Source organism: Melozone crissalis, unplaced genomic scaffold (assembly GCF_028551555.1).
Source record: "Melozone crissalis strain CALT ecotype California unplaced genomic scaffold, PUWL_Pcris_2 ptg000005l_1, whole genome shotgun sequence".
NCBI classification, from domain to species: domain Eukaryota; kingdom Metazoa; phylum Chordata; class Aves; order Passeriformes; family Passerellidae; genus Melozone; species Melozone crissalis.
In genome coordinates this window covers 44,858,108-44,885,658 of record NW_026535783.1, presented here as the reverse complement: position 1 = coordinate 44,885,658, position 27,551 = coordinate 44,858,108, and the positions used below count along the sequence as shown (strand labels likewise).

General features: G+C 35.9%; 1 protein-coding gene across 22 annotated transcripts in view; it reads right to left on the bottom strand.

Annotated features, from left to right (window-relative positions):
• PTPRD (protein tyrosine phosphatase receptor type D) overlaps nucleotides 1–27,551 on the bottom strand; it is a 1,150,230-nt gene that overhangs the window by 200,049 nt on the left and 922,630 nt on the right. For all 22 annotated transcript variants that reach the window (XM_054282388.1, XM_054282398.1, XM_054282418.1 and 19 more), the window contains 2 exons: nucleotides 21,520–21,665; nucleotides 17,246–17,387 (listed from right to left, as the gene is read on the bottom strand). In XM_054282388.1, the coding sequence (XP_054138363.1) occupies nucleotides 17,246–17,387; nucleotides 21,520–21,665 (288 nt within the window). The remainder of the gene's footprint in view (nucleotides 1–17,245; nucleotides 17,388–21,519; nucleotides 21,666–27,551) is intronic.

Below are 27,551 nucleotides of genomic sequence, written 5' to 3'. Positions count from 1 at the left end.
CAAAGTTTTTCTACAACAGTCAAAGAATGGAAAAGCAAATATTCATGGTATGATATTGAATATTCACGCTTTCTTAAGACAATTTGAATAAAAATTGCTTTCAATGCTTTGGACTGATGCAATTTCCAAATGTAAGCAGCTTTTTGGAATCCAAAGAAACCTAACGGAGCAAGAAACAAGAGGGCCACTTGTGAATCAAACTATTGTTAATTCTAAGGGTAAAAAAATAATGTGTCACACAACATAAGAAATGGTATTGCTCTGCTGGAAACACCAACACATGGTCAGGACCCATATAAGTAACACTAGAATCCCAATTCTTCCTGTTCAAGGCACTGACCCCTGATCTAACAATTTATTTTTCCTCCAGGTCAAAAGTTAAGCTTCAACCTTTCCAATATTCATTATTAAGAATAAAACCCATTTGGCTGGGCTAGAAATGCTTTGTGAAATCTAGGCGAGGTAACTGAAGGAATGCACTACCACAACAGCTTTCTGTTTTTAACTTCTTGCCTAGTAAAGGCACGTGAATTATCTTGCTAATAATCCTGACAACAGACACCAGTCTCCATCAGATGAGGAAGAAGAACATAAAAAAATTATTTTCTCCCTTGTTTAAAAGAGAGCAAGCAGGTCTGTTGCTGTCAATGTCCTTTGCAGGCCTGCCTTAGAAAAATTTACCTTAGTTTTTTTGCCAGTCTATCAGTAATAAAAACTTGAGGCAAAAACTGACCTTCACTCCTTGCTTTAATAAACACTGAAAAGGAATGAAAAGAGCTTTTCACCGCTGGACAGATGGATGTGGACAGAAATGCGGACAGAGGAGCTGTGACCAAGTCACTCTCTCACAGAAGGAAGCTGGTGTTTGCTGCACTGTCTTCTTAGTCTGTCCAGAGAGTGCTACAGTACAAGAGAACTAGCCACTTCTAAAGGGAAAAACAAAGTATTGTCCAGGAAAAAAAAGTAAATCATATAGAGGTAAGAACAGTCAGAAACTACTTGCCTGTGAAACAATAATCACGTACATTACTGTTTCAAGTAATTTCATCTTTTCCTCTACATTTTAAACATTTAGAAATGTTGAAGTTATACAGATTTTGAATTTCTGTTTGGTTTTACCTAATTAAAATGTTCTTACATTACAGTATTTTCTTATGGTGAAGAGCCTTGAACTACCACTGCAATCGTTCAAGTGTAATCGGAAGATCCTTTTGAATACGTGAAATATCAAGTAACCACGGCAAAACTGAGACTATAAAAACTCTACCAATATCTGGTAAGAGAAAGAAACTACATTAAATGTGCCTTTAGCAGAGATAATCCAGCTTCAAGCTCCATATATCAGATTTTTTCCTATTAATAACATGGGTCTAAGTACAGAAAATTAAATCAATTATTAACTTCTTGGAAGGCAAAATTCAGAAGTGATCACTCAAAACACTACCTAAACTTTGTACCATTTTAGTTGACTCTGAATTCCACTATTAGTCCCACCTAATTATCAAATGTTGGATGGAATGACTGTATCCAAAAGTTCATGGTATGTTCATCAGTTACAACAGAGTTCCTAACAGATGTAGTATGCCTCTTTCTTTAATGAAATATGACCATTTCTTTCACTTGTTTTAAGGAGATGGTAAATCATGAGTGTAATCAATATGTTTGAGATAATTAAGAGAATGTGGGGGGAAAAAATAACATTTAGTTAAAAAGTAAGAATAATTTACCATAATCTAAATAATAATACGTAGCTTTTAAATAATGTTCTGGTAGGATTTCAAAATATGAACACTACCACCTGATTACAGGCCCATCATCAGTATTTAAGATTTGACCACTATTTCTTTGAAATATACAAATATTTGCACACGAAGAGAAAAAAAAGGACACTAGAAAATGGAAGTCCCAAAAGATCAAACCCCCAAACCTTAATTTTAATTATTTAAACAGTCAATTTATTTTTAAATTTAGCTTATTATTTTGAATAAATATATTTACATTTTCTGAGCACCTGGAAATAACTATGCTACTGAGAGAATATATGTGTGTTTCCCTATTGCAAGCAGAAGTAGATTAAATATAATGAATTTAGAACTACTGAAAACAATAATGGAAGCCAAGCAGGCGAGGCGGAATGTCAGCTTGGCTGAGTATGGATCTTTTGGAAATAAGGAGGAAAAGGAAGTTGTGTGCCCAGGGGAAGCAAGGTCAGGTGACACAGGAAGAGTAAGAAATGCTGCTCACTGCTGTAGGGGAAAAAAATTGTGGACAGAATAGTGGGAGCAATAAAATGAGGTTTTTTACAAACATGTTAATGACAAGAAGCAGCGTAGTAGTAACACTGGCCCATTACAGGATGAGAGTGGTCATCTCACAAACACAGACATGGACAAGTCCTAGGTGTTTAATGTATTCTTTGCCTTCACCTTTTAACATTTCCTAAACTGGAAGACCATGATTCCAATAGTGATAAAATCCCAGTTGATCTTAAACTTATGTGAGATCTGCTGCTTGAGCTGAGTCCCTATAAATTGATGGGCCTGATGGGATTAATCCAAGATTCAAAGAGTTAGCTGATGTCATCATAAAACCTCTCTCAATGATTTTCAAGTAGTCTTGGGATTCTGGAGAGGTCCCAGTTGATTGGAAACTGGGGAATGTTGTCTTGATTTTCAACGGAAGGATGCCCTCACACAGAACCAAACTACAGACCTATCAATCTCACTTCAGTGTCCAGTAAAATAATGGAGAAGATTATTTTGGGAGGTATTGGAAAAGGACAATAAAATCATCAGTTACAGCCAGCATGGCTTCATAGGGGAAGTCCTATTGTCAAATCTGATCTTCTATGACAGGTAACTCACCCAGTTGATCTAGGAAAGTCAGTTGATGTAACCCCTTTGAACTTCAGCAAAGCATTTGATACTGTCTCAAACAGGATCCTTCTGGACAAAATGTCCAGCCCACAGCTGGATACACACATCATGTGATGGGTGAACAACCCGCTCATGGGTGGGGCACAGTGGTTACAGTGAATGGGGTGACATCAGACTGGGGACCTGCCACTAGTGGGGTTCCACAGGGCTCCATTCTTGGCCTAGCTCTTCAACATTTTTCATAAACGACTTGATGTGATGCCTTTTTCATCCTAGAAATTAAACAACACACTTTTGTGATAATATTAGTATATGAATTAATATAAAAGTGTATCTTTATAGAAGGCCTCCAGGGGCAGTTATGAAAAAATGTCCACAAAAGCCCACTCCCCACAGGGGTGCATACAGTTTCATAAGTTTGGTAAATTGACAAAAAAGTACTAATAAGGTGTAGAACTGTTGATGCAATTCCCACCCAGTCCAAGCCCCTTCTAAATTCTCCACCCCATAGATGGGACTGAACCTTGTTGATGAAAATGTGTCTGAAGAGCTGTTTTTTAGCCATGGATTCTAAGGAGAACCAAAATAGGACAGGGGCTTTGGAACATACTTTGTCTTTCTAGGAAAATGTTGAATTAGACTACAATAGGAAATTACAAAGTTACAAATATTTGTGTAAAGAATACAGAGAATATATAAAAAGAAAAAAGGTAAAAACCAAAACGACATCAGATACAGGACTGGAAAGAAGACTAAGTAAGTTTGCCAACACCACTAAATTGAGAGCAGCTCCTGACTCCCTTGTGAGCAGAGAGACCCTGCAGAAAGATCTCTACAAATGAGAGACATAAGCAATCACCAACCATATGAAGTTGAAAAAGGGGAAAGTTACGGATTCTGCATCTGGGATGGGACAACCCTGGATGTATAGACAGACGGGGGAATGAGAGGCTGGAGAGCAGCATTGTGGAAAGGGAGCTGGATATCCCAGTCAACAGAAAGATGAAGATGAGTCAGCAGTGCTCTGGCAGCCAGGAGGGCCAACCTTGTGTGCTTGTTGGCACAGCATCACAGCTGGGCAAGGGAGGGCATTGTCCTGCTCTGCTCTGAGCTGGGACAGCCTCACCTCCAGTGCTGGGGCAGTTTTAGGCAACATAACATATGAAAATTTTAAAGCTATTAATGGCCAAAGGAGGACCACAAGGATGGTAAAGGGTTTGAAGAGGAAGCCTTGTAAGGGTGGCTGAGGTCTTATTGCTGGGACCTCATTGCAGTTACAACTTCCTCATGAGGGGAGGAGGAGGGGCAGGCACTGATCTCTTCTCTGTCGTGACAGTGACAGGACCAGAGCGAATGACTTGGAGCTGTGTCAGAAGAAGTTTGGGTTGGGTATCAGGAATTTTCACCCAAAGGCACTGGAACAGCTCTCCAGGGATGTGGTCACTGCAGCAGCCTGACAGAGTTCAAAGGGTGCTCTCTGGCACAAGCTGTGACTCTCGGGGCTCTCCTGTGTAGGCCGAAGTTGGACTCTGTGATCCTGATGGGTTCCCTTCAAATCAGCATATTCTCTGATTCTATGAATAAATGACACTTATTATAAATACCCGAAATATCACCTTATTTATTTGACTCACTCATAAGAATGCAATAAGAAAGAAACTGCACTACAGACAGATGCATAACTTCCTACCTTTTCACAAGGGGAGCAGTTTCAACTGTATGTATCATTTATATTAAAAATTAATCTATTTTTTAAAATAATTTCTTGAGAGTTAGCAGTCAGTATTAGTGCCAAAACCATGTAAATTCTGGAACTCCTAATATCTTGGAAGATCTTGCTGGAACCAAATAGTACATTCAGAATAGTGCATTCTATTTCTATGAGAAAATGAGGCCACATTTAAGAATATCTACTTACACAGTCATTTAAATTTAAACAACTCACTAAAAAATAAATATCACTCTCCCTTTCTGTTTCAGGATTTCAACAAAAAACATCCCAATAAGCAGTTTTTTGATGTATGTAAGTATCCTTAGAAACAAAACACACTCAGTACCATCACAGGAACCACCAGTACGATTAAATTTAGGTTTCCAGGTTTGATAAATGTTAATGAAATTAGAAATTTTTCTCCTTGCTTTTGTGGCTTTGACATTTTGCAACTAATGACCAAACTCAAGTTTTGACAGATTTGAAGTCCAGAGAAGACGACCTTTTTTTCACTGACTTGAACATATTCTCAATTCAAACCTCTGTCTGCTATATGTAACACAGCACAACAAAAAATGATTGCTTTTGGGCTTACTAATGGCTTTTCTCCACTTGGCTTCATCTTCTTGCCATTAATCAAGTTCCAAGTGACAGCAGCATTTTGCAAAAAAAAAAAAAAAAAGAAGACTTGGCAACTTTTCAGCCTCTCAATTCCCTTTCTTTGAAAGTCTCTTTGCGGCAGGTATAATGAAGAGGGTTTCCCAGATAACCTACTTCCTTATCTGTACAGCCAAAACCCAAATAAATCTCTGCGTGAGCATTATGATAGAGGTTGTCTATACAGATTTGTTTATCTTAGCAGCTCGGCTGATAATGCCATTTAAGATGATATATTTTATGAAAATAAATTACAGGCCTAGTGAAAACATGACAGTGCAACAGGTGAAACAATGGAATGTATGGGAGCTAAGATGAGCTTTTGAGCTTGGTACTAAGCTAGGCACACTGAATTAAAAAACCCAGTACTTTTTAACTGCCATTCATAGCAGTGATCATAAAAAATGGATTTCTTCACAAGAATATTCCCTGTAATGAAAAACAGGACTTAGCTGAGTTAGACAGGATACAAAAATATGGCTATAATGTTACAATAAATTTTTTTTTTAAAGGCTGGGAATATGAACGAGCATAAGAAAGAACAAGAGGATTTTATGTTCAGAAGAAGAACTTGTGCTGATTGAAAACCAAAGGATTTGTGAAGCCAAAATTTTTGACATTCTTCTTAAAACAATCTTTGTTCTAACTGATGTCAAATAAATAATATTTATTATAATTTATTTTTATATAATAAGTAAATATTATAATTAAGAATAGAATAAAATGTTTCATTTGGAAGTGATGTCCAACGACCCAACTGCCCAACCACTTCAGGACAGACTGAAAGCTAAAGCAAGTTTAATGGCCTTATCCAAATGCCTCATAAACACTGACAGGCTTCAGGCAACTCTCCAGCAAGCCTGTCCCACTGTCTTGTTAAAGAAATACTTTCTGAGGTTTAGTTCAGGCTGCATCTCCTTTGATGCCATTTAGAACCCTTCCCATGCATCTTTTCACTAGATCTTAAAAATACATCCCCATCTCCCTCTTGCTTCCTCACCCTGGAAAGCTGCAGAGAGCAGTAAGGGCTTAGCCTCCTTTCCTTTGAACTATGGCTGCCAAAAGTCCTTAGCTGCTCCTCAGAGGACAAGGCTTCAAGTCCCTTCCCCAGCTTTGTTGCCGTGCTCCGAGTGCATTCAAGGACCTTCATATCTTTTATAAATTGTGAGGCCAGCACTGTCCCCAGCACTCAGGGTGAGGCCACACTACTGCTGAGTGCAGCGGGACAATCACCTCTTTGGGCTGGCTGGTGATGCTGCGTCTGATGCACCCCAGGATGCAATCTGCCCTCCTGGCTGACAGCGCTGACCCAAGGAACCAACCAACAGCCCCAGATCCCTGTCAGAAAAGCTGCTATTCAGTCACACCTCCCCCAGTGTGATCTTGTGCTCTAGGTTAAGAATTTGGCATATAAACTTAAATTTTGTCTCATTAATCTTTGTCTAGTGTTTCAGTCCGTCTAGAAAGGTCAGCAAGATCACTCTGCAAGAGTCAACAGCAACTTCCATTTTTGCATCAATCAGCAAACTTGCCGATACAAAATGGTGCATTCTCGTATATACAGATAATGAATAAATATTTTGAACAGAACTGACCCTTAAACATATCTATGTGAAACACCCCTAGAAGAGGCTGCCAGCCAGATACAGCCCCACTCATCACAATCATTTCAGCTCTGACATTCACCCATAGCATTGTTAATTCTCCCATTCCACAACTGGACAACTTTTTATGGAAGGATGCTGTGAGGGACAGCCTTACTAAAATCCAGAAAAGCCCCATCCACCACCTTCTATTTATCCACTTGGAGGATATCATAGATGGATATTGAATTAGGTAAACAGGGCCTTTGTGAATCCCATTTGTGAACCAATGTTAATTGCATTGTTCTTTAAATGCCTTTCAGAAGTACTCAGTATAATTTTCTCCAGGAACTGAGGCTAGAACTATCATTTGTAGTTTCCTAGGTCTCCCTGCACACCCTTCATGTAAATTGAATAATACAGGCTTTTTTTCAGTCAGCAGGGACCTTTTCAGACTCCCACGACCTTTGGTAGATAATGCAAAGGGGTCATGTAGTAACGATAATACAAATAATTCCGGTAATAACACTAGTTTGCATATTCATTGTTGATATACCCTGAAATATGTAAATGTCACAAAAGACCTGTGTCACAAGCCAAGATTCAGGTGCACTGAATGCCCTAATGAAACACCTGGCTCTAATCAGTGCTTTTTGACTGTATTTGACTGAAAAGTTTGCTGAAGTGTTTCCACCTGAAGAATTTCTTCATTATTCTGTTTTGCTGTTGTCATATTAAGCATGAACTGACACTTTAGGTCACAAGATGCGTTCAATATACACAAAAGTGCTCAAATGCTACTATTACTAGCTAACACCTTATCTCACAGTAGATTCTTTGTAACAGTAAATCATTTAAATAGAATAGTTTAAATCACTATGGACATAAGACAAAATTTTGCATGTTTTATTCATTTGTAAGTGAAGAATTTTAATTTGCTACTGAACCAGGAGCAAGAACTGCATCTTGCTATGAGGTTAAACAGAACACTAGTAATCCAAGTACAGCACTTTACATCAGTTCAAAGCAAGCACTGAAAATACTTGAAGTTATATACATTATAGCAGGATTTTATATCCTAGAGCCACTTAAATCACAGTTCTTGCCATCTCCTGCCACACTAATGCAACAAAGCCTCTTTTCCTTTGCAGAATCAACTGAAAGTCACTGTTTCAGAACTGTTTCATTTCTAGTCCTAATAAACAGAATATTTTTGTTTTGTCAAGGTCTGTTGAATGTTACCTTCCTATTGATGTCTGTATGTTTGCCAAAAATACTTGAATACTTTAGTATGTGCTCTTCATTTCATTTCTTCTTCCTACGTCAAATCCTTGAAAACTTAGGAATTACAGTAATAAATACTATTTTAATACCTATTGCCAGGCTAGGCAAGCCAAAGTATTACATAAGCTTTCTCTAATTTCTAAATCACTTTTTTATATATATGTGAAAAAGCATTCTTACTGGGCTTTTTCTGTATTTGAAGATTAGCACTTATTACATTAAAATGTATTTAATCTTACTGTCACCTCAGTACACTAGTGTCAAACATATCCTACATTTCAGCAAACATTTCTGTCACCCTAACTGCACACTTGATAAGACATGAGTGCTCACAGAAATGGCTAGCCTGGAAAAATGAAGACAAGCCTTATATATGAATATATGCCTTTTTCAAGTAATTGCCTTGGTTTTCTTACATGATATTAGACATCTCATATGAAGATTTGCTGTGATAACAATTAAATTGCAACTATCAAGCAGCTAATACCACTGGGTTCCTTACAGATATGATGGCGCTGTCAGGGGTTGAGCAACTAATCACCATATCATCTCCTTAAACAGAAAATCCCTAAAATTCATTTTTTTTTAATCAATATGAAATAAAGACAGGAAAAAAATCCATAGAATTCTTTTATCAATTTTACACTCCATGTTGTGCAACTCTAACAATTACATTACTAATTAATATCACAAGATTTTGTTAAGTGAGTGGACATATAGATGTATAGAATGCATCCAAAACTGAGGCCACAGATTATACAAACAACAGGAAACATGGCATTTGATTAACTGCATTGGATTTCATTATTCCTTTGGCTTCACTTGAGAGAGAGGGTTTAGGCCACTGAGCAATGAAAACCTGCACAATCTCAACACCTGATACTGAGCCAACAGCACTCTACACAAGGACAAAGGCCTTTAATTCATGCACAACTACTAAACCCAGAAAAAGTGATTGTATTCTAAGAATTCTTGGTGTATCAAAAAATAATTTGCACTTTTTCTTTTAAGTAATTAAAAAAGACAAATGGCCCTCTATTTTCTAAGTAGATAAAAAGAACCACAATGCAAATTTGAATGACAGTTTTATTTAAATTGAACTATATTACAGCCAGGCAAAATAAAAAGAAATTTAGTATCATTTGTATAAAAAAAGGACACATAGCACTAAAGAATATCAAAATTATCACACAGAAGTATACCCTTTCTCCTGCCTCGCTTTCCTTTTTCAGAAAAGCTAACACTTCTACACAAAACTGCACCTTTTCTTGTAAAGATAATTTTTAAGATCACATCCATATACTGCTTCTTTCTGGGTCTTTAAAGAACCAGATCAAAATGGTTCCTTATTGTATATAGCAGGTCACGGTTCTTATGTTAGGATATTTTGTGTTTTAGTTCTGATCTTACGTCACCTGGGACTGATTCTGCAGGGAGAATAAATATTGCTCCTCCCCCAAATATTTTGTTTTGCATTGTCCTTACTATCATTTGTTTGTGACAGATTTCTGATGATGTAAGGATGGTCATCTGTGAAAAAGGATTTTGAATCATCATAGGTATCAATGAGCGGGGGAAAAAAAGAATAAAACAAACATGTTTTAAAATTTATCTGCTCGACATGGCTTAATTTGCATTTTACAAGCAGCCAGCATATACTCACTGTGGCTATGAAAAATGCCTATAATTCTACATGCAGTCATTAGATAGCAGAATGGGGGTCATGCTAAAATTAGTCACTTAGCTGAAAGTGTCTTAGCTGAGTTGTCTGAAACTATTTAACAGGTGTACATTCTTAGCCAAAACTGTCAATGAAGAACTCTTTCAAGCTAAACAGAGCTGCTCTGCTTTTGTCCAGCATTATTTCAGTTTCTCTTCTTAGACCACAAGTGTGAGATATCCTTTCAGGAATCATCATCTGTAAGTTTATTTTCTTTCATGGATATACACAATAACTACAAATACAATATAGTCTGGCCATATTACTGATTTGAAGACAATGTTTGTCTCTTAGGAACATCAAACTGCAGAAAAAAGGTATGGCAAAATGATTTTGTATTACTGCCAATACTTCATAAAATAAAACTGATCCTATGCCCAAATATGAATTGCGTAACTTTACAGTATTTTATGTAAAACAGAAATTTGGCTGGATGAAAGTCAGTAACATGAAATTCATTGAGAATTAGAAGTAGGTAAAATAGACTTTTGCAAAGACGTGATAGGTGGTAACTGGCAGCAGGAAAACTTTTTCCATGTAAGTTGGTCTAGAAAACATAACTGAGCAATAAATCATCTTAAAAGAATATGCAGGATTATAAAGAGACAAATTAAATTTCACCAGTAAAAAATCAGGAGGGAAAAAGTTAGGAGAAATTTCTCAAAAAAATCTGGTTTCTACAGATACCTTCTAATTACATCTTTAAAGATCTTACATCAGCCTAATCTTGATTTTCCAAAGTAACTGATGTCTGAAAGTTTTGACTACAGGAATTTACAAAAATAATTAAGAAATCTTGGACTGCTGTTTCACTAATTTTCTAAAGTGACATCTCTACATCTTGAAAAAAGCTTTCTAATGTACAGCTTTGAATTCATACGTAGTGGGCTACTTTTAAAATATTGTTGTGCAAGAGAAGGGAAAATTTGTAAAATTCAAACTACAGAAAAAAAGAAACCAAAATATTCCCCAATTGAAAAAAATGTATTTGATGAATTTTGCATATAGAAATATGAGTGGAAATATTTTAAAATGTACTAATCATAAAAAAAAACTAGGGGAGGCACTTGACAGAAACTTCTTACAATACTTCCAGGTGTTATGCAATGATTTTCATAAATATTAAACTATTATGACATGTTTTTTGAAGAACTACACAAAAGTCAACAACAACACCTCTTAAACCAGCACACCCAACTGCATATACCTAAAAACTGAACTCAATACCCTGAATCATGTATTTATAGTGATAGACCTTTGTATGTTTACTGATTTTTTCAGAATTTATAAGACACAGTACTTCCTAAACCACTACCATGTCCATGCTTGCAATTAACGGACCTGAAACATACAGTATCTTTGAACTAAGCTATGGGATGTGAGATGTGTATTTCATTACTCTTTTGTATCCTTTTCTGGCTGCTAGTTAAATGTCAACACTTCATCTTTATAAAGATCAGTAAATTATTAAGTATTTAAAATTGTACTGCATGGAAGCTTAATATTTATTTGCCAGACATAACATTTGCATACCCAAAGAAAATATTTCAAATTAGTTTATATTATTAGAGATAAATATTTCTAAGTCTGTACTATTTCATAAGCCATTCCAAGAAATCTGCATGCTGTTTTATCGACTGGGTTGTATTGGCTACCTCGCCTTTTGTTTCACTATTTCACAAAATCCTATTGTGTGATTTTCAAGCAGTGGTGTTTAGTTTCTTAATCCTCCCTGCACAGCTACCCAGGAGAGGCTTTACAACATAAACTGTAAAGCAGCATTTTCTCAGCAGGAACAACAACATTCCTCTTCAAAGAGAGGCTTAATAAAAATAGAATTGTAATGACCACGCTAGCTCCGGTCACAAAGTGCTACACACAGCATCGCCACTGAAAGTTCAGGAAGTTTTGCAGAATGATACTCCTTTGGCTCTTCAAAAGCCTTATAATGCAATATATGATTGAGATAAATGCCTTTCCAGTGTATTAAGCTCATGCACAGGTACTTTCTTAGTTCCCTTATTTCTCTTCATTCCACTTTCAAAAGCCTGTCCTACTAGCAACCACCTGGCATTAATCACTGTGACTATACAGCAAACAGTTTCAGACAAACACTGGTGTACATAATTTATACAGTTCCAGCTGAAACACAGAAAATTTCTCCTACTGTGCAGCTGATATCCAGAATATGCACAGTCCTTCCTCCCATTTGTCTAGAAATGAGAGACATCCCACTCCACATTTTCCCACTACAGCCCTGCCACTCCATTTGTCTAATTTCTGTGCCCTCCAAGATAGCTGTCCCAAATGACACGTTACTTCATAAGAGCTCCTTCTCATTTCAGTACTACCAGGTAAAGTGCAAATAGAGAAACGAGCTTCTATTATCGTTGAATCTATTGCTAGCAGCAGAAACAAAAGCTGTAATACCTTGAATTTATCATCTCTGATTTGGAATAATTTTGGGGTCTTTTTTGTTTGGTTGGTTGCTTTTGTCTAGATTTGGTGCCTTTTTCTGTCTTAATGTAGAAATGTTGTGCACTTCTGAGAGCCTCATAAAAATCTCCCACAACTGCCTCAATATCTGTGGGTATCAATGGACTGGGAAACACTATACAGTAAATATTTCTCTTTTTTTAAAATTTCACTTAATGCAGCAGTGAATGTTTGAAATTGAATCAATCAGTTTTCTAATAATATGAAAAGGAATAACCACCCTAGGCACTTTCCACTGAAATTGTACTTCTTTCAGGCTCATATACTGCCTGCGGTACACAAATGCTGTTTATCAGTATTTTTGTAATGCAGAGTATTAACAAAATCAACAAGAGTAAGAGAAAATTATGGGTCAAGACAAACAAACTGCCTTCTGCATAAATTCCCTGTTGTAGCCTCTCTCTTTACTTTCCAAACAAGAAAAACAGAGCAAACAGAAGAAGTATTAGAATATATGTAATGCGCTCCACATTTTTCTTAAAACCTGCACACTTCTGTGCTTTAGTCATATGCCTAGCAGTTGAAGCTAAGGCTTCTTGATGCCCCCACGGTCTTGACAAAACTTTATAAAGAAAATAACCATACAATTTTTTTAAAAATGAAGACCAGAATTCCTGAAAACTAACTGAATAGAATTGCTGCTGGTTTCCTTACTACAAGAAAGCACCTATTCCCTTCTTCCTGAACAATTTAGTCTTCCATATGACACCAGAACTCTTGTTTTACAGCTAGGGAAAATGTTTGATATCCACCATTTGCAAGACCCAAAAACAGATTTAGGTGGTGTTAATGTGAAATGAATGGACAGCAAGAGGAAATCTCTGATGTCTGGGGAGTATAGGAATACCCCACTGCTGCTTTTTAGAAAGCAACCTTGTTGCTTTTTATTGCTTACACATGGATCACAGTACAGGTAGGGTTCAAAGGCTCAGCAGCAGGATCATCTGGTCTAACCTCCCTGCTCAAACACGGCCAACTGAGAGCACATTGCACAGGATTGCATCCAGACAGTTCTTGAATATCCCCAGTGAGGGAGAGTCCACAACCTCTCTGGGCCATCTGCTGCAGTGCACAATTACCTCCACACTAAAGCAGTTCTTCCTAATATTCAGATGGAACTTCCTGTCCATCAGGTTTTCTTCCTGTTGCCTCTTGTCCTTTTGCTTGGCATAACTGAGAAGAACCTGGTCCATCTTCTTTGCACTTTCCTTTCACTTCCTTATAGACATTAATAAGACCTCCTCTCAGCTGTCTCTTCTCCAGGTTAAACACGACCATTTCCGTAAGTTTTTCCTCACAAAAGAGATGCTCAAGTCCCCTCATCATCTTTGCAGACCTTTGCTGGACTTGCTCCAGGAGCTCCACATCTCTCTTTTACTGAGGAGTCCAGAAGCGGACACAGAACTCCCAATGTGGCCTCACTAGGGCTGAGTAGAGGGGGAGGATCACTTCCCTCAAGCTGCTGGCAATGCTCCTTCTAATGCTCCCCAGGACACTGACATTCTTGAGTAGAAAGGCATGTGTATTAAGCACCAAAAAATAAAAGAATCAAAGCACTGTTCCATTCTTATGGTTCTCAGCGCAAACATTCAAAACAGAAACCTCCAAAATAAATTGTATTGACTCCTCTTGTCAGCCTGTCTCCAACAGTCAACTTTCAGACTTCTCTTTTCAAGCCATGTTTCCCTTCAAATTCAACGTTTTCATACGGGTGAATCTGTCATGGAAAACAGCCAACTTCTTTATATACAGAAAATCAAAAGCAGTTTCCAGCTATCTCAGACATTCATACTTGGTCCAAACTCTCGCAATATTCAGCCTAACAAGTGCAAGTTTAGCCTGGAATGTTTCCTGATTTACTCTAGCAACAGAGAAAAGGATCCAATATTTTGTCTCTGGTAAGCCATTGAAATGTTCTCATCTGTAGATGTCTTTTCTGCCCTTCTTCCTTCTCACACCGTAAATTTCTAAGATCTAGAGGCTAAAAATTTATTTATGTTCGTAGTTCTTTGAGACCCAAATAATAAGAATTGGTCTTAGTATAGGAACCTAACAAAACATGGTAGCATCTGTAATGCATGCAACAAGTTACTCTACATGGCCACAGAGAAAAACTGGCAAGTATAGCTGTAAAGACACAGACATATCAGAAAAAATGCTGCTGTTCCGTGCTGCGTAAATTATTTGCAGTATTCAAGCTGGGATTTGTGAAAGAAATGATCAAACAAAATGGATGTAGGTAGACACTTCTGCTCCTGGCATTACCCTGATTTCACTGACATTCCATATTAGGATTGAAATACTTGTGGGCTGAATTGTGAGTAAAATCTGACTTCCACCTCTGGGTGACATCTCGCAAGAGGCACAAATGACAAGCTGGGTCTGTGACAGAACCATTGCAGAACAATTAAAAGAACATATGAAAGTTATACAGGCTATATCATCTATGTACTCCAGAGTCGCATACATACCACAGGGATGAGTAAAGCATAAGCAACCACAGCTCCAACTCACTCTACTCTGTCCTGTATTTCATTAAATCTAGTTAATTCCTGTTGACATCTATAGTACATATTTATTCCTACAGCAGCCATGTGAGGCAGAGGCACTCTTTCCCAAAAAGGCATCATCAATGGAGTATTTTTCCAAAACAACAGCTTTCTACTGTTGCAGACTGTACAAGGTTAAGATTTGTATAAGTTTGCAAAGTAGAGGCTTTGCAATAATAGAATTATCTTCCAGGCTAATGCCCTTAGCACTGAATTATGCTGTGTCTTGGGAAGCAATACAGCAAACCATTGTATTTTCAGCAATTCAAATTTTAACCCTATCCAAACTTCTTAATAATGCCCTTTTTCTCTGCAGGTTCCTTGCTTTCTATGACATTACCCCTTTATCTAAATCCACAGTCACAGTATGTTCATGAGTTCTTGTATGTTCCCAGTTTCAGATTAAATCCATAAATCTACTCCTGGGGCAAATATACTTCCGCAGTTGCAAAAACCATATGTATTCTGATAATGGATAAAATTCTCAATCTTTACATTTCAGTGGTCTTAATTAAAAAATTAATTAAAATTGAAATTTATTTTAATTTTGACTTCAAACCAATAAGATTTTTTCATTAGTCATTTGCATATGCATATCATTATGTATTGCTTTTAAAAGAGGATGCAATACTAATATTGTCAGAATTAAGCACTGAGCCACTATTATTGTTCTTACTACCAAGCAAAAAATAGGCAGTAAAGCTACACATGTGTTACCAAAAAAATGATTAATAATCAATAGGACTTGTAAAGAAACATACTACATTGTACAATCAAGTCAGTTTTGACACTCAGATGCCCCCTCTATCTTTTGCGTTTGCTGCGGTTCTTGGTAGAGAGATATGAGGGCTTCTGCTTCTCTACAAAAGCCAAATAAGAACTTTGGTTTAGAGCACTCTCTTTCAAAACACATGCATGCACATTTTATGACCAGTAGGCTTGTAAATACACTACAAGGAATTATGAAGACAAAGAATATTATTTCCACCTGAGTTTTCATACAGTTTTTTGTTGTTCCTTGCTCATCCTCCCAATCTTCCTTTAGTTTGCAAAATTTCTAATTTTGCAAACTAACTAAGGGAGTTAAGATCAGGTCCATGGTGCTGTTAAAACATCAATGTATCAATATTCCTGTTTTCATTGGCTTGACTGGGAATAATTTTTAAAAGATAATATAAGGAACAAACATGGTATTAGAGGTAAAGATTTTAAATACTGAAAAGGTTTCCTTACACCAGACTTCACCTAGGGAAAAAAAAGTATGTCCTTAGGGTTAATTTTTGATATATACGCAGACAGTGTTGCTAGCTGTCTCCAACATTAATGTCAGAACTGTCTGCAATGATTAAAATAGCTAATAAAATTATAGAAACATTTTTTTTTCTAGTAAAAATTGAACTTTGGAGAATAACACGAAAAAAGAAATCTTCCTGTCACCCTACAGTGCTTGGGATAGAGGCTCAAGGAAAAAACATATTGTAATTACACATTCCACAAATTTTCCTCCAAATTCTGCAAAGCTGTTTAATCACCTTCAATTCCTGTAAACACACACCTAGTAATTTTGCAAACCTTGTAATGCCACGTAGTATCAAAATACAAGACAGTAATTTTCAGTCATAAAGCCAGCCCTGCAAACTGACGAGTGTGCTATTTCACAGAGAGTCGCCAAATCTAGTGTCTATTCATTTCCAGATGACAAAACAAATGTTCAGGTCATTTGACCACTAGTATTTTCTCCCTTGAGTATTATCTAGACAGTAGGCTTGGCACTACATTAATATCCTCACCCCTGATGGAGTTGAAAAAATTGAATACTGTTTTCAAAAACTTCTTATTGAAGTAATACAGTTCACATGACATAAATCTGAAGTAGAAGAAGCCTTCACCTTTTTTATGACTGCTTCTTGTGGGAGAAATTCTGCAGCAGCTTAACCTCATCTAAAAACTGCTCAAGCAACTTTTCAAGGTCACTGTTAATAGAGCAAATTTCTGTGTAAATGCTGATTGAACAAAGCTAAGGTACCCAGGGCAGCACTAAAATGTGAATCAAGTGCATTCATAAAGTGATTGGCTTGAGTAGTAATTGATAGTCTGTTGTGTGTGGCACTCCTATTTCATTTATTTCTTCTTTTCTTCAGTCTATTCTGTCACACCATACATTCTTACATTACCATTTTATGGTCAAAAGTCACAAACACAGCAGTTGAGTATTTTTTTAAAAGTTTATAATGAACAGCACTGGGACTACAGCGAAGTCCACTTGTAAAGAACTGTATTTACCTCTGCCAGAGAGGACCCTCTGCTTTACAACAATGCAGCTCTTCAAGCTCTATGAAGTGAATGGGTCATGTTTAGAAAGAACTTACCGCGTAAAACAGTGAGTCTCGTGGACACACTTATTTCGCCAACACTGTTGGAAGCCACACACTCATAAATAGCTTCATCTCGGGGTGTGCGCAGTGGCTGTATTCTGAGAACTGATCCAGATCCATCATCAAACTCTATTACCTATAAAAGGAAACAAAAGCTGTCACAGATGTTGTTACAAATACCTATCCCTCAGCTAATCTGTTCATGAACACTGGTCTGTTGGTATTCAAGTGACCAAAGACAGGTTTGTGTCTCAAATTTATGTTGCAGGACAAATTCCAGTCATATGGGAGAATGTTTAAGTGGAACATACATTGCTTTTCAGTGAGTACTCAGTGGCCATTTTAATATAGCTTCAAGAAATGCAGGACAAAAACCAAATGAACAAACGAAAAAAAAAAAAAACAAAAAAAACCAAGCCAGCAAACAACAGCTCTAGGAAAAAAACCTGTGACTTAGTGCTCTCTTATTCTGAAGTTCACTACCAATGCTTCTCAATTCTCTCAGCTAAAGTACTTTACCTTCAAGTGACAGTTACATTCATTTTAATTGCTGCCAGCTATATTCCCTCTCTACTCACAGAGTGCAGCTCACTCACTGATTTGGCTCCAAAGTTAATAACTGTCTGCAGTTTCTGAACCAAACAGGATGACTTAGTTCAGCTTTGTATTTAACCCACAAAATAAGTAAAGTTATCTAACAAAGTGATCATTTAGGAGGCTAAATAATACAGCAAAAATTCTAATATGTAGTTTTAACATTGCAATATTCATACAATAAGTAATAACGTTTATATGAGAAAATTCACTGAGCAGATCTTATTTCCTTTTTGATCTGAAGTCAGAATCACATCAAATATTGGTGAGTACTGCACCACTCTGTTGGTCCTGAAAAAACCTTCTTAATAGTTAAGTAATAGAAGTAATCTCTTTAATCTACTTTTTTAAAAATAAATTTAAAAAATTGCTGAGAAATATCAGTACTACCATCAGATAAATGGTACTTATAAACAAAGGACAGTCAGATTTTTTTGTCTTGTTTTTCTCTACAAAATAATCTATATATACAGGCACAAAGTGATTTACAGATATGTCTATTTGCACATCTCTTTGTGTCCTTCTGTCTCATTTTCACACAAACAACCTACGAGATCCCTGTACATGTTGATAAAACAGAGCTATAAAGTCTGGGGTCAGAAATGATGGTAAATATGCCCTGCATCTCGCTATTTTCATTGTTGGAATCGCTCAGTTTCTACTTAGCATTGGGAGAGGTGCAAGAAGATAAGATAAGATAAGAACCCTGGGGGTTTTTTGATAGTTAATTTTTTTAATAGCCCACGGGATGCATTTTTCTTGTTCTTCCAGTAAAGCCATCTTAAACTAATCTAGATAACACAAAATATCCACCTGATGTTAGCACAATTAAAGGAATAACTAGAATTCTCAATAAATTGACATTTATAAGGGAAAAAAAATTTCCAAGTCTTTAAGCAGTCAGACTATCAATTTATAGATACAAAATGCAAGCATAGGATCTGAATACTCACAGACACACTTAAAATAGAGTAATTGCTATTGTTTAAACCTGAATGCTGAATAAATGTATCTGGACAGACACTGAAAACAATTGCAGAAGATTGGATTCAGTAAATACTGCAGAGATTAAGTTTCAAGTCTGGCGTCTCAAAAATATCTATCATAAAAGTGATTTATTTTTTCATTCAATGAGTCCTCCCCTTTCCTGAAAAACACAGCTAGTTAATTCCTAACTCTTCCCCATCTACTGGATGAGATTTTATTTTTTTTATGACAGACATTTTTTAATAAAAGCATTTTTGCACACAAGGTGGAGTGATGCAATTTTCAACTTTTATTTTTCCCTTTTCTGTTTTTTCTTAAGTTCCTCTGAAAAGGACTTCTCAGCAAATTAAAGCAGATTTCTATAATTCCTATTATTCGAATTAATTTTCAGGAAGAGGAAAAAAAAAGGATCCCCATTCAGAGTCTATATCTGTAACATAAATAAAAGCTGAAAGATTAATAAAGAAGACCCTCGAGGTCTTACTGTGTATTTTAATTTCAGAAGCAATGCCTAGCTTTCACTGCTATTGTCAATAAGTTGGGAGAATTAGCTGGTGAGCAAGAAGTTTCAATGACAGTAGTCTTCAAATATATAAACAGTTGAGAGAGGAAATAAACTACTTGTTCCCCAATTGCTACATACATCAAGTTCCAGCAAGAGTTCTGGTTTCATGTGGGGCACAGGTAACCATGACAAGTTTCATAAACCCTATAGGGGACTGTCCAAGTTTATTGAATTATAACAAAGTAACCTCCAGCATGCTTGGGAAAGCATGTGCATAAGATGGACAACTAGAATCGTTTCCAGCTGTATCTACTTGATGAAGACAGGTGTTCAGCTAAAACATTTTGATGTGTGTGTCATCATTAAGTAACTGAGAGAAATATACAAAATATTAACGTGAAAGAAACCAAACTAAATATTCTCTTACTGGTCCAGCTGAAAATCTCAGGATATTTCTTGCTTCCCAAATGTTTTATATGTATTTTTCGAATCTCATTTCTACTGGTGTTCTTTTCTTATTTACAGATTCTATGGCATGAATTAACAGGCTTACTTCAAACAGAAAGAAAAGCTGTTTAAAGTAATGATTTGGTATGCACACTTTGTAACTGCTCTGCTCAGCGGACATGATAAAAATTATAAAAACACTTGGCAAATGTCATCTATTTGTTCAAAATACACTCCATCTTACTTGGCTTTCCTGTTTGTTCAACCGTCCACTAGAGGCATTTTTAAAACATTTTAAGCTGTTTTTTATAGTTACATGCAAATAATTTTTATGGAAATAAAACTACTTTATGTTTGTCTATTCTCTCTAAAAACAGGTACAGAGATCCCAAGAAAGCAATGTATTAAGGAGATATACTATGACATAATGCAGAATAACACACAGTAAACATATACATGCACCATCATTCTCTGTTTAGAATTCACTTTGAGTGAAAGTTCTGTGAACAAAGAGGATAAATTGTGTAAAATTAATGACAAACCTTCTATGTTAATCCCTCTAGCCAATTACAGCTCTGCATATGCTCTGCAAAGTGCAAACAATTTTGGCACTAGGAGGTAACATTTAAATGAATTATTTTGTTTTTCATGTTGTAGTAAATACACAAGCCAGAAATTATAATGGTTAATGAACGAATTCCAATGGCTTTAGATATTTATTGAACCAAAAATCAAGAAAATAAATTTGGTTTATAGACAAAATGCAGTTCTTCTAAAAGAATCTGACCTGAAAGCCAGGAAAAACAATCTTCACAAATACTAATAAAAATTAATATAGAGGACTTTAATATTCAGTCGGTTGTTAATAACTATATGTTAGATAATTTTCTCATAAAATGCATGTCACATACATTTTATATACAAATCTTTAATCTCTGAACAGTTGTTTTCAAGGAAAAAGAAGTCTCATTTCTAACACTGAAAACAATTAAGAGACAATTGCACACTCTTAGTGCCAGTTTTGATATTTCTTCTAAAAGCTTTCCCCCATTTTCTGAGTTTTTACTTCATGTTAAAGGTGAATCCATATTGACATTAATTATTATTGCCACTCCAAGAGGGAATAATACTTATTTTCTTATTTCCCTCAAAAAATCAGAATCATTTGAGCAGATTATTTTCACTGTTTCCTTTAACTGAAGATTGTGGAGAGAAAAATCTTTCTCCAAGCCTTTTCCTAATTTATTGTTAAGAAAAAAATCAAAAGCAAGCAAGTTTTATTTTTCCTCTTCAGCAGCAGGAACTACAGTGCCCCTTTCATTTCTTTCATCAGAAGGGGTAAGGAATTGTGGCAGCAGAAGCAGCCAAAGACTAAGCCTGCTTGATGCACCTTGTCAGAAAAGGAGATGGTTTGCTCTTTGGAGGCAGCAGTCACTGCTCAACTCAAGTTCTTCATGAGCTCTCCATGAACAGCAAACTGAACAGAGGCACCACAGAGCTCCTCAGTCCAACCATGCTAGCTTACAAAACAGCAGTAGCAGTTTTCTCTTTAATGGGTCTACGCAGCACAATCAGTTTTCAAAATTAAAAACTTCATTAGAGTATTCCCACCAAATTATCCCTGATAGTCATTTCTATTCTGCTAAATCACCGTTAATAAAGCACAAAAAGTGGGATTAAAAACAAAGTTGGAATTAAAATGTTTTTCAGAGGAACAGAACAATGGACCTAATACCTCAAATCTCTGATTGCTGACTTTCTTTCCTTTTTTGTTCCAGACAATTTTAGGTCTTGGATCTCCTGTGGCTTGACAGATGAATGAGGCAACTCCTCCTGAAACTCCTGTCTGGTCAACGGGAGTTCTTGTAAACTTTGGTGGTGCTGAAACAACAAAAAAAAATTAACTGTATTAATACAAGCAGTAAACACAAAATTTAAAAAAGTTGTATCTAGTCTTCAAAATTTAAAAAAAGGAAATGCTTTGTTTCCCCAGTGATAACATTCACCTGCATGAGAAAGCACTACTTTAAAAAACCTAAAAGGTCAATAAAGTACTTACAGATTTTACTAGTGAAATTTGTATTAAAACAGAAATTTGATGGCATTGGAATAGCGAGATCACACATTATATTTTATCACCATTATAAATAAAAAATCCAATTTGACTTCTGTTGCAAAATGAGCTCATCAATCAACTGGAATAATATCACGATTAGCTACTTGATGCTGTGAACAAAGGGTGTCATGAAAACAGGAAGCTCAGCTTTGAGACATTAAAATCAAGGACATTTAGGAGAAAGCATTTGTAATTTTGCATGGTAGAGGTAAATTATTATGTATTAAGAGTCCAGGCAAAAAGGACTGTATCAGAAGAGAGATTTATGCTTTGCTAATTTTCCTGGCAAAAATGTACCAAAACCAAAATGCAAGAGCACATTCTAGCAAAACAGTGTACTACTACTGCCATGGGAAAATTATGAAAGAACCTCTCTGATGTCAAAAATTGCCAAAACCTTAGCAAATAAAGTACACTTCAAGTTAAAATACTTGAGGTCATTTCCCAAGCCACAGGCCTTTTGCCTGGACCACAAAAAAGGCAAAAATATATGCTGATGAAGAACATCTGGGTTTCAACAAAACTGCTCTCTCTGAACCCTTTTTGTTTTAACTCAGCACTGTGATATGTAAAGAGACTCAACTGAATCTATATACTGACATTCTGTGGCACAAGTTGTAGTCGTGGGCCACCAAGTGAAAAATGACATGTTGCCATTCATCTTTAATTTTTTTTTTACATTTTGTGAATTCACTGTTAGAACTCAAAGCACCGAAGGAGAAACACTTCATGACAAAGTCCAAGAGCACACAGTAACTCTGTATAGTACCTCATAGGCAGCAAATAGCACACATAGCAATAAATTAAATTAAAAATCTTTCACCAAACTTAACTGCTCTAAGGTGTACAACCAGTTTTCCAGCAATTTCTTATATAGAACTGTCCAAAATCTGGTGAAGGACTACAGGACTGCTACGACTCCTTACAAAAACTGAATACTGGCTTCTGCAGAGCATTATTACCTACCTCATGGAGTTGCAGAAATATGACTGAATACTTAATAGCTCTAGCTACCTGAACAACAGTATTTTTGCCATCCTGCGTGAATTTTTGCTAACCAGCAATTAGTAAAGCTTTTGTTTATTACATTACACACAGGAAACAAGGGCAGTTGTACATAATGATGCAATTTTCAATTTGTGGACTCTTCTCAAGGAAAACAAGGTTTTAAGGCTGTATATAAAATCCACTTTCTTGTATGATGTGAGTAATATTATCTACATCAATAAAAAAGCTTCATAGGCCAGAATAGAATGAAATTGGGTTGATCTTTGTTTTTCACTTAGACCATAACCTAGCCAAAAAAAATAAGGTATGCATCTGTCTGGTCAAACTTCTTTTTACATAAGTAAGACATTTCTATAACAACACATTGCCACAACTCTCCTCCAATACATAATAGTGGAAGTAAGTCAGTTATTTTTCAAGTATCATACGATATCAGAGAAGATAAATTATTCTTAGAACATAAATTAATTTATAAAATTATCTGCCATAGGGAGAGGTAAGTACTATGTAATCCCTCTTTTTATTACTCTATCAAAATGTGTATCTTGTTACATATAACGCAAGTACCGTCAGTCTAAGGGTATGTGAAATCATAACCCAGCAGAAGCCAAAATGAAAAGTGGTATTTGTTGCCTTTATCTTTATAAAAGTTGTTAATTAAGGTTTGACACAAATTATCTCTACAATTAATGTTGTCAGTTTCTTGACATTGATTGTGACCTAAGCTGCTAGGCACTCTGACAGCAAACACAATTAAACTGCACACACAGTTGTGCTTATTAACATGAGGGCAATTTTGATTGAGAACTGACAACTATTTTCGATCTCCCTTAACAACAGCAGTGCATAGTTCAAGAAAAACTCTCCACAACACAGTTCATTAAGCACAGCAACAATCTATATGGAAACCTTCCACTGCAATTAAATCTGCCAAAAAAATAAGATGTAATATGTTACCATCTATGATACCAGTCTTTCAGCACTTTTGGAACTCTCCTTGGTAACATCAATAAATGCAGTTAAAATAACACAACTGTAATTAAAATAAAATAAGTGAAATTCACTTAAAATCAGCATCTCATATTTCTGTACTTAAATTTTCTTAAGTGAATCATAAAAATTACTGCAGTATTACCTTTTAAATGCAAGAACAAGCCAAGTTTTGCTTGCTTATATACCTGTACCTACTCAGATATTGATACTAATAGTGAATTTTGATACCTTTTCAAGCTAAAAAGAAAAATCAGAGTGGGAGATACCCGTAACTTGGACTTCTGAAGAGTACCACAAGCTTTGGCATTTGAGAGCTGAGGGCTCCCACCATCTCCTACTTGGTACGCGCTTCTTGCTGGGACTCCTGAGAAGCTGAAGAGACAACTACAAAACTACTGCAAATTACACTCTTAATATACAACGGAAAATTGAATTTATTGCTAGCTCACGTTAAGTACACTGAGCTTGCATTTATCTGTTTACAGAGTTTAACCCCACAGAAATTAGGCTGCTGCTTCAATGAACAGTCAAGCTGTCCCCTCAAGGGCCACAAGAACCTCTGAAATCAGAGATGGTTTACCACTATCCAGATAGAAATGGAGTTTTTTTGCACATTATGGCTCTATAAAATATATTTTTAAAGTTACACTAAAATAACTCATTTTGATTGGAACATTTGAATATCTTGGCATGAGCATAAGACATTTTTTTCTTCCCTTCTGCACCTCTACATTGACTTTCTAAAGTTTAAGTAGAATTCTGAAATACTGAATTGAATTAATTAATTCACATTTCATCATGTTATAGAATAATCAATTTTAAAATTGCTGTATTGTTCTCTGTGCTGTGCTTTAAGGATATGTAATATTGTTCGTCGGCACTCAAATAAAATGTCTGACAAAATACTTTTGAAGTTCAGCCCCCTTTTTGACATAGCTACTGCAAACTATTCTTGTGTAGAGACATTTTTATGAACATACTCCTCTATGAAAAGGTGAATATCAGGATAAGACTTCCCCTTCTTTAAAGTGAAAGCTAAAAGGATTCCTGCAGTCCAACTACAGCTAGCTCAGCATGTGAACTTACTATGGAAAAGATACATAGAGGATGCAGATCCTCATACATTTGTTTCCAGATTCTCTCTTTGGGGTGCATGAAAGTTCCTAGTATAAAATAATTCAATTTAGGACTGAGCTTCATCATATGCCTGAAATATCAAAAATTTTACTATGTCAGAACAAAAATTGCCAAAAAGCACATCATATTGTAGCCTTTGTAAGCATATATAGCAAGGGTAAATAAAGACATCAGAAAAAACTAAAAATGCAAGTACTTATTTCAAATATCTCATTTGCTAATGCATTCAGACATATTTGAGGAGGTTCTTTAAAAGTTACAGTAACTTTTTCAGTTATAAAGACTCATTTTGTACCAATAAAAGTTGGAAGATGACAATCACAACTGTTCCCATGAAATGTTTTCACCTCAGACTCAGAAATGTAGGTTGACAGCAGATCAACAACAAACAATGTGGTCTGGCACACATACAATCACACATACCATTTTCCCTTAGCATAGTCTTACTGGTCTAGCAGCAAAAAGTTTCAGGGAGTATGCAAATGGACTCACTCCGGGTAAAAAATTCTGTAGTGATTCTTCCCATGTCAAATTACACACTCAGAAATTTCTCATGCAGTAAAAATCCAAATAAAAAGAATTAAAAACAACCACAAAAAAACCCCAAAAATCCAGCCAAGAAAGAAAAAAGTCCACTAATCAAACCAACCCAAACCAACCCAAACCAAACCAATCCAACACCTTTATTTACCCCATTTTCCATTTTGCAACACTCACTGTAGTCTACAGACTTAGGAGACAATGAATGCCATGTATTCTAAATAAAAAGGCCATAGACTGGTTCATATTTAATGATGGTGAAGGTGGTGAAGACTCCTGTCCAGGTAAAAATGAACAAACAGGCAAATGTTGTACTTAATCACAGTCTGATACTGTATTGATGCATTACAAATTTCATGATTCATTATTATTTTCACAATCCCTCCAGCAGTTAATATATTAAAAAACTACTATACATATACATAGTACTTAACAGAAAATTACTTAATAGAAATTTCAAAACACCTTTATGTGAAGCATTAGCAGCTAATTTACCCATTAGTAATAATTTTTGACATCAGTTAGACTGATCATTTTACAAGTAATTGTTTCACCTTAATTCTAACCTGCACTTACAGAGGGCTTGCACACTGGCTATGTAAGAAAAGCTAATTAGTTTTTGTTTCTGTAAGGACAAGAAATAATTTGTATTAATGAAATCTGCATAAAGAAACTACTAAGTTAACAAGCAGTATGTTCCTAAAAGCTCTTGTCTGTCAGTCACAAGCTGTGAAATTTTTCTGTTTCTCACCTAAAACTGTTTTTCATCTTAAAATTTCCCTTGCCTTAACATCCTTCAGCAAGAAGAATAGAAAAAACACAATCTTCAGATGTCATCATACTCTGAGCAGTGGAATGGTTTTATCATTATAGGAATAAAAATTACTGGTTTGGTGTCCTTCAACTTTTAAATGCATTTCAGCCATGCCAGTGAAGTCCCACTGAAAATTTTGATCCATTTGGTTCCCAGAAACTATTTCTAGGTGCAAACAAATGTTTCCCAAAAGTCTGGGTAAATGAAATCAAGCAATTTTACTTTACAGCATCCTCTTAAAAATTCAGCCCCTACAAAAGTAATAAAATCTTGATAATATAATTGAAACACTCATCACTCCACCTTCTTTCTTTAATATGCATTCTTCTAAAAGCAAAAGCACTCAGAACAAAGGACTGGTATTTGAGAGAGGTTTCTGGTTATGGTTATGGTTTGGGGCTATTTTTCCAATTTAGCAATAATCTCCAGTTCCCAACCTTCAATCTGCCAGAACATACCTTCCCTACAGATTAAGTAAGCAGCTCAAAAAAAAAAATATATCACTTGCTGATGTCTCAAGGAAAATATGAAAAGCCAATCCTATCTTTTATATTTTCAAATTTCCTTCAATGCACAGTGTCAGTGTAGTCGGCTGACTATTAGGTTTATTCCTCCCTGAAATACAAAGTTAAACTGCAGACTTACAAGTAATGTCTCACAAGCAGGATAGGTGGGTTATATTTTCCAAAAGGTGTAATGTTAAAATAGCACACATTTAATGTGTACCTTTAAGCTCTGCAAACCTTGTTACCAGCTCATTTCATTGTGGATTATGTATGCCTTTTTTAGAGACAGACATTATCTGAGCCCTAGGGACATGGGAGCTATATGAACTAACACAGACAGCAGCAGACGTTTATTTGCCAACTAATATCATTCACACACATTCACACATGTTCATTTCAAGCTTATAATAACTGAGAGAATGAAAAAGGCTTTCACAAATAAGAAGAACCTATGTGAAAAACCTGTGAAAAAAAGCCTTTTACTAATAGTATAGACCAATACATTTATATTTGAAGTAGAAAGAAGCTGAAGCAGTACACATTGCTGTTCTGTTTCTATTTAAACTGTTGCAGGCAACCGACTAACAATTTAAGCTGGTTTCATGACAAATTTTTGGCACATTTAGTGTAAAACTCGGGCCAGCCATTAACTA